We start from the raw sequence: 8,368 nt of genomic DNA on the forward strand, positions 1-8,368 counted from the left end.
TGTCCAGGTCTCTATCTATCCCTGTCACACAACAAGTGCCACACACTGGATCCTCTCTGACCCTCTTCCTGCAGTGAGATGGGTCACAGCTACTGAGTGTGGCACTTGCTCTCACATGGTGCTTTTCCACACAGCATCCATACCCATGTAGCATCCCCCCGAGCCCCTTTCTGACGAACTCCAGCACCAGCATGGGTTGTAGAAAGCAGAACATTTTATTTATATTTATTATATTAATAGCCACAACAAGTTGAACTAGCTGCGTGTAACTCTTTTGGGATATATCTGTAAAAAGCACAGTTCTCTTTAAAATGGATTTTTTTTTAGTTTTTCTCCTTTGGTTAAGTAAAGTTGTTTTTCTCCAGCTTTAAGCATTAGATCTACGTCAGGATGACTTCTTCATGCTTTTTCATAAACTCTTTTGCAGGTAACATTATTCATGGTGCATTCCTGTAAAGAAAGGCAGAAAGTCAGAATTCAGAGAATTATTTATCCATTGGGAGCCAGTTTAAGAAAGAATTTGCATTCGCCCTTCTTTAAAACCAATCCTGAAAACAGTGAAACTCAAGTGTGAGAGCTTCAGAAGCAGAAGTCCAAGATATTTTATAGAAGCACAGGACTGGAAGAACTGTTCCGGCAACTCCCAGGAGATTTTTAAGCTCCTCTTAAAAGCCTCTGAAGAAGGCTCCCATCATTTTCAGGGAGAGTGGAGGATTCTGGAGCCTTTCTCTGTTCCAAGTTTTGTAGCTGTGTCTTGCCTTCTCAAGTGTGCACAACACACATGTGTGAGACCTACACAGCTTTCAGACTTGCAGCTGCCCACGTCAGCCTCTGCATGTTGGGCTCTGTCCTCATCTATTTTTCTGTTAGATCAGACTCTGTTTTCTTCAGTCTTTCTTAATGAAGGTGCTATTAAAACCTATTTCTCTTGTTGGTCTCTGTCCAAAGAAATTTAAATACTGAATTTGTGGACACACGTTTTTCTTTAGAGGAGGGCAAAATTCTTCAGGAATTTTGTGTATGCATATTGTTTTGTAGTAAGTAGGAATCTCAGCTGCCTTTTATGAACACAGTATTAATCTCCACCCAGCTTCTTCAAAGTGTCTTTCCTAAAGCTGGAAACCAGTGCTAGGAAACCTCAAACTGCAGGTGGGCCTCACTGGCACTGAGTCAGGCTCAATGCTCTCTGACCAGACAACACCAATCAACAGACCACAGATACAGGTTTCTTTTTTTGTTGTTATATTATTAACCCAGCTGTTGGTGAGCCATAGTAATAATCACGAAGACTGCTGTTGAGTCTTCAGTGAAGGTTAACAGGAATATTTTGCAGCAGCACAGAGCAGGCACATTTAACACGGATGCTGCTAATACTTCCTTTTTATTGTCCAGGACTTAATGATTCCGATACACAAAAATTTCCCTCAACAATGAGTTTGTTGTTTTTTCTGCCTACTCTTTCTTAGCCATGTTTTGCTCAGAGTTGAGAACAGGTACAAACATATACTTCCATAATTTTAGTGCCATTTCAGCTTTAAAACGTGCTCCAGACTCATTCAGAGAGACTTCTTGCCAAGAGCCCTTTCAGATGCTTTCATTCTCTGTGTTTGAATCCAATGTATCCATGGCCACCAAACATGAATTCTGCACAATTCTGCACATGAATTCAGATGAACTCACCACCACGAGGTTCCCATCCACAACTTTTCTCTTTATGATAGTTTCTTTTCCATCCCACTTCTGCACCTGCTTCAGCACGCCACCATCTAAGGTTATGACATTCTGCCAAAGAAAAGAAAAAAAGGGCAAAACATGACTGTTTCATCAGGGTGCTCCAGGCTGAAGAGAAGACCATCTCCATATCCAAACAAGACTGAAGCACAAAGCAGCCATAGCACTTTTACCATTGAAGGAAACATTTCTACACTGGATGTCAAAATCACAACTCTGTCCTCCTGTTCACACATCCCTTTTGAGAGATATATTTGAAAAGTGCCACTTTTGGACTCACCTTTGTTTTTCTATCATCTGCTGTGGTCTCGTCAAACTCTTCACCCAGCCTGAAAGAGATCTCTGTATTTTTGAAGGTACTTTCTGTTTTGATGGTTATCACATCACCACTGATGCTGATAGTTACATTGGGCTTGGCCACACCAGCCATTTTCCTGGTAGCAAATCCCACACCTGTAAATAAGACAGAGCACTATGACATTTTTATCTTTATTCAGTGTTTTTCTCTCTTTTCTTTTTTTTTTTTTTTTTTTGAAAAAAACACTTCACTTCTGATTTCTCTATTACTTTCTGAATTATTTATTAATTGTATTTTGTAGAGGTTTCTTTGTAACATCTCACGAACTTGATATGGTTATGGATCAAGCTAGGTGGGATGACATAATGAAATTCTCTGCTCTGTCACTGTCTGAATAGTAAAAGCATATTTCGAAGACTGAGACAAGATTTTAATGTCAGATAGTTGCACATAGACTTGTTTGAAATAACTGTGGTGATATGTACACTATCTAAAAGTAAATAAGCAGAAATAGAAGACAGTTTCTAAGCTATAAAGCCAAACAAACAAACAAACAAACACGAAAAAAAGTCCTTTTTATAATTATCAGGGGCTAGGCTGAATTAAAGGAAATGATTAAGAAATAGCTGGCAATGGTTACGTCCTGAGTAAAATCTGGGGTAAAGATTAAGAGTGCAAGAGGCTCACTGAAAGCTGCCTGAAAGCTGCACAAGTTTCTGTGAGTATTTTAGCTCTAATCTCCAAATAGCCCCCCAGCTTTTTAGCATGTAATGATCCAATCAGTGCAAGTTACCCCATGATTCCCCCCCCACTAAAGCAACGTGGAAACCTTTTAAAGCACAATTTTAATTGTAAGCAAGAAGTCAACATCTCTAGAGAAGGGTGTTATCCCTCAAATCTTTTGCAAGCATCTTCAGGAGTCCATGCAATTTTCTTTGTTAATATTTACTGGAGGCAGCTCCAGAGCTTCATTCAGCATAATAGGCATGACAATTAATCAGTCTCCTAGTCCAGGAGCAATACAAAGACATTTAGGTGTGTTGCTTTCAGACTCAAAGAAACTTGCTACCTTCTAGCATTACACCGCTTTGTATTTTCAGGGATAAACACTAATCCACACAAAATATTGCAGTGACATGTTTTACTTCCATTTATAATACTACCAAGTAGGCATGCATAGACTTGGCTTACCTGTAACTATTCCTCTCGAACATAGAAAACTACTCTATAGGAATTTGACATAACTGATTTAAACAGACACGTTCTCCAGTTTCAGACCATCTGATGAAAACAGTTGGGCTAAAACAGCATAGGCTTGGTAAACAGTATAGCCAGAAGAAGCAAGCAAAGAATAAAGTTCAAAATTAGCATTCCTTCCCAGTCCCAGATATAACAACTCCAGATAAAAATTCTCACCTAGTTCTTTCATATAGTCCTCAAAGTTTTCACTAGTAAGGAGCTTCCAGGTACCCACAAAGTGGTCACACATTTTGTCAGGCTAGAGAGAAGTTGTCCACAGGGTCAAGCAGAAATGCAGGACAGGAGAATATTATGAGCTCCAGGAGATCAGGACTTATCTTTAAAAAGGAGCCTTGACCACATGATATTCTAAGATGACCAATGAAGAGGGAGTCCAAGTGCCCAGTGCTTTCCTTCCTCCCCAACCCCTCCTTTGCCAGTAGGTCATAGTATTATTACTCATATGCCCTTACTAGTGCAAAGATCACTGTCTTGTTTTTATTTAATTATTTTGTCATTGAAGAACACTTCATCTTAAAGGCAAACAACTAAATTGTATTGTCCTTCAGAGGAAAAAGGTAGGCTCAAGCCACAGAGGGTTATATTTTTTCCCATACTCTTTTCTTTCCTTGCGGGGTTGGATTCGATGATTTTTGAGATCCTTTCCAACCCCTAACTCTCTGTGATTCTGTGATTCATTTCAGTCTGTCATACTAAATGGGCACAGTAAAATTCCTGTATTGTAAAACCTGAAATTCCTGTTGGGATGATTTAGTTTGCTTTCTGCACCCCTGCAGTCAGAAGTTTCTTCAGAGAGGCACAGAATTACAGGAAGAAGTGGATTTGGAACAGAGGGTGCTGGTAACTGTGGAAGGGTAAAGTAATAATGTTGGTCCCTTTATTGGGATCTACTTATCATTGCACCATCTGAATCAGTTGAGCAGTAGGTCTGCATACCACGTACATGATGGATAGAAGATACAGGGCTCTGTGAAGAGCAAAGTAACAAACCAGATGATTTCTATCCCTTTTGCTCCCTGTGCTTTCTGAAGCCCTGTGTCCCAATGACTAGCATTATCACTTGCTACGGCATAAAGCTAGGCTCTGATATCAGCTCACTGAAGGTCCCTGGATGCTTCATTTATTTTCTGTTCATACCATTCAGGTAGTAATCTATGTGAGGCAAGGTGTGTAAAGGCCTGACATAATGAGGTCCACCTTGGCTGATCCCCTAAACCTTGTCATACCTCAGATCACAGAAAAAAGTATCAGAAAGCAGTCAAACTATTAGACTTTTCTTTTGGCTCTATTTGCTATTCCAATGGCAAAAGCAGCTCAAAAGTGCAGACTTCAGCCTCTACAATTCTCTTAATATAGATTTCCTGGAAATACTCTGATGGTTGTTAGGTATCAAGTAGAGTGGTCCACATATTTTAGTACTTGTACATTGCAGAAAAAAAATTTATATAGATTGTAAGATTAAAGGGAGATTTGGAAGGGAAGGGAGGTCAGGAGGTCTCCAGTGTAACTTCACCTCAGGCAGGTGACCTCTGAGCTCAGCTCAGGCTGCTCAGGGCTGTGCCCTGTTAGGGCTTGGAAGCATCCAAAAGTGGAGCCAGAATATCCTCCCTGGGCAACCTGCAGCCCTGCCCAGCTCTTCCCCAGGGGATAAGGGTCTCTTTAACTCCATTTTTTTTTCAATCTTTTCCCCACAGATTCTCATTCTTTCGTGATTCACTGCTGTGAAAAGCCTGGCTCCAGCTCCTTGGTCACTTCCCCATAGGTGTTGGGGGCTGCTGTTAGCACATCCAAAACCATCTCTTAACCAGGATGGATCACCCCAGTCCCACAGCCTCTCCCACAGCAAGTGCTCCCAGCCCCCTGAGCACCCTGGGGACCCTCTGATGAACTCATTCCAAAACTGGGTGCAGTACCCCGGATACAGCCTGAGGAAAGGGGAATAATCAGCCTACTGGTTGTGCCCCTGTTCACAACAACCAGGATGGTTTTGGCCTTTTCTGCTGCCAGGGCTCAGCTCACTGCCCACCAGGACCGTGAGGGTCTTTTCTATAGAGCTTCTCCCTGGCCCGTCCAACCCCCAGCCTGCATTGCTGTGAGGGCTGTGTTCGTACATGTGTGCCCTTAAGACTTCAGACTACTGGATTTTTTTAAATTTTTTTTTTTTTTTAATTTTCTTTTTTTCTAGAATAGCTAATTTTAGGCGGGGTTTTTTGTTTTGGCTTGGGTTTTGGGTTGTTGCTTTTTTTTGTTTTGAGTTCTTGCATATTTGTTTACTTTGGGGCTGATCTCAAAATAAATAAAGTCATATTCTAAATACTGACGTTGCTGATGTCTTTTCCTGATTGGTTTTCTCAGATCATCACATGCTCAGGTCATCATTAAAAGGAAACTCTGAGGCGCCCTCAAGTTTGTGACATTAGCTTGTTTTATTTTTTCCTTAGGATTATTAGCCTGGGAAACAGTGCACCACGTATAAGCACTTTGTAGGAACTTGAAAACTCAAATCCAGTAATAAGGTAATGAGTACTCAGAAGGATTATGTGAGCATTGCTGCAGTGAACTGGATAGAAAGGATGCAGTCTGGCTGAACTGGGTCCCTACACTTACTTTTCTTGACTTTTGGGAGCTGCTCCATGTGTGGCTTACTACAATTAGCATTCATTTCTTCAGAGGGGAAATAGGGCTTTTATATTCAAAACTATAGCCTGAGAGAGGGGATTTGCTTTCTTTGGTGTTAACAGCTGTCTACAGTGCTTGTGCTGCTGGAAGAGTTTTTGGAAGATGTGAAGCACCTGTTCCATGTAAATCTGTTTGGAGCAGACAAGGGCACCCTCCCTAGGAAGTCAATTACTTTCAACCATTAAAAGTGAACCTGAGGTAAGATTTTAGATGTCTTGCAAACATGATGATTCAAAAATGCAAGAAGAAAGCCAGCTTGTGGGTTGACTTGGTTATTTACTTCAAAGCAAGCAGGTATCTGGGAGCAGACTCACAGCTCTCACTTGAGAAGCATCCTACCTCCTACTGCTGATGGTCTCCTTTCCCTTGGGAGATACTCCTAGTGACAAGAGATAAGCTTGTGGCATTAGATGTCATCTAATAAAAATCCTATCTTCTTTCTGGGGCAAGGGCCCTGGTGATCAAGACTGGACTACTTAATGGCCAAGAAAAAATTAAGAGGGCCTGTGAGCCTGGAAGCTTAGGCAAACCTGGGATTCTTGTCACTTGCTAGAAATGTCCTGCCAGCAAGAGCTGTGCAGTCTGGCTAAACAGCCCTGTGGTCATCAACTCTGATGGGATCTAATGACACCAAAAGCAAGGGCATCTTCAAAAGTATAGAAACCTCCTTCAAAATATGAGGACACTTTGGAAAAATCAGAGCAGGTAAGAGGTAAATCATTCCAAGGAATGGAAGATGGTGAGGGTCCAGCACAGTGAGGAAATACTAGCAAAATAAATTTGTCAAGAGAGAGATCCTATCTCTTAATCCTGATGAGAATTGATGTAGCTGAAGGCCACAAACAACGATACACAGTCTGCCACATATTTCTGGTGTGCTGTGACCTTTGAGGGTGGCTCCAAGGGCAGAAGCAGAATAGCAAATTGGCAGCTGTGCTGGGGAAATCAGTGGGTGGGAAGGTGGTGATGGTGGATTAGCTCTTGCTCTGTGAGTCAGACCAGTGGTGGAGATCTACTTGAGATAAACCACTTTTTACAAAAATAAGCACAATAGTAACCTCTCTTGGGATCTTTTGGGCATGAATGAGGAATGATGCTGCTTCCACTAGAGTATGTGACAAAGAGGATGCTTATCCCCATAGCTGAAATCCATCATTTAGGAGAGCTTTTAATCAAGGACTGTGTCAAATTTTCCCTGGTACTTTAGATATGTATGTATTTCTTAAAGTAAAAAACCAGCTTACTCCCAAAGATGAAGATATGAATTAACAAATTACAGTTATTATTCTGCTTAAATATGGCCTTTGACTGCCATAGCTATTGAACAGGTGACTCCAACAAGCAGCAGTATATTTTGGGCTTATGCAGGTGTTTATAGTTCTGCTGCTCTGAATCAAAAACTGGGATGTAAATGTAGGAAGACATCTGTGCTCAGTTTCACACTTGATGCTATAGCAGACTATAATCCTGTTGACAATTCTGTTGAAAACTTTTTAAAAAGGAATGTGGCCTTTATGCGGTGTTGTTGGTGGCACAGATAGCGATGTCCATATCAAGAAAAAAATACATATTTTTGGTAAAGTTATAAAAAAATATGGGGTTTTCCCCAAGCATGGGAGGAATTTTAGCTTCATTCACTACAAGTTGCTTCTTCAGGCATGGTAGCATCTATGAGGGGCTACAGCAGCTCCCTCATGCTAGGAAGGAGGGACCATGTCACACTGTCAGGTACTCCTGCAACTTAGACCAAGAAAAAGGTTTTCCTAACACTTACCTGGCTGGATACTGTAGTTCTAAAGAACATACAGGAACAGGTAAAGGGTTGTACATTTCTGCTTGCTGTCTACTTTCCTTACTGATTAACGTTTGGCACAGGTGAATTGCCGAAGAATTCTGCTTAGCTAGGAAAAGGTTTAACTATAGTTTCAGTGCTTCTGAGGTAACACACTGACTTTAAAAAATACTGGTTTCTGTTGGTTTGAAAGTTCAAGAGGACAATTGGATTTTGGTGGATTTTGTCTCTCTCCTGGGAAAGGAGCTGAGCAGGACACATGAGCAGGTCCTTTTTTTTCTGGAACAATTCCCAGAAGTGAACTGATGCTCCCTGAGCTCTCATGAGGCTTAGGCCTCACTTGGGACTCAGGGCTCTGTTGCAAATGGTCACTTTGCTGAAGGAGACAAATTTTTACATCAGCAACAAATCTGTCATTTCCTTGAGTGGTTACCAGCAGCTGTCTACCCAGTTATATTGCTGGACTGTGACATTTGGAGATGTCAGGCTGGTGGGACCTAGTACTTGGTTTTTACTTCTAGTGATTTTGAGTTCTCGTATTTTCACAGAATCACAGAACTGTCATGTTTGGAAAAGACCTGCACCCAACCATCAACATCTGCCCCCAG

At 41.3% G+C, this 8,368-nt stretch overlaps 1 protein-coding gene across 1 annotated transcript; it reads right to left on the bottom strand.

The window, feature by feature from the left end:
- Nucleotides 1-196: 196 nt before the first annotated feature.
- On the bottom strand, nucleotides 197-3,589 carry LOC103528223 (fatty acid-binding protein, adipocyte). The gene is made up of 4 exons (XM_008493520.2): nucleotides 3,446-3,589; nucleotides 2,012-2,184; nucleotides 1,681-1,782; nucleotides 197-450 (listed from the first exon to the last, which is right to left on the bottom strand). The coding sequence occupies exons 1-4, from the start codon at nucleotides 3,516-3,518 to the stop codon at nucleotides 400-402; spliced, it is 399 nt and encodes a 132-aa protein (XP_008491742.1). The 5' UTR covers nucleotides 3,519-3,589; the 3' UTR covers nucleotides 197-399.
- Nucleotides 3,590-8,368: the final 4,779 nt, after the last annotated feature.

This window comes from Calypte anna, chromosome 2 (genome assembly GCF_003957555.1).
Source record: "Calypte anna isolate BGI_N300 chromosome 2, bCalAnn1_v1.p, whole genome shotgun sequence".
In the NCBI taxonomy this organism is placed as follows: domain Eukaryota; kingdom Metazoa; phylum Chordata; class Aves; order Apodiformes; family Trochilidae; genus Calypte; species Calypte anna.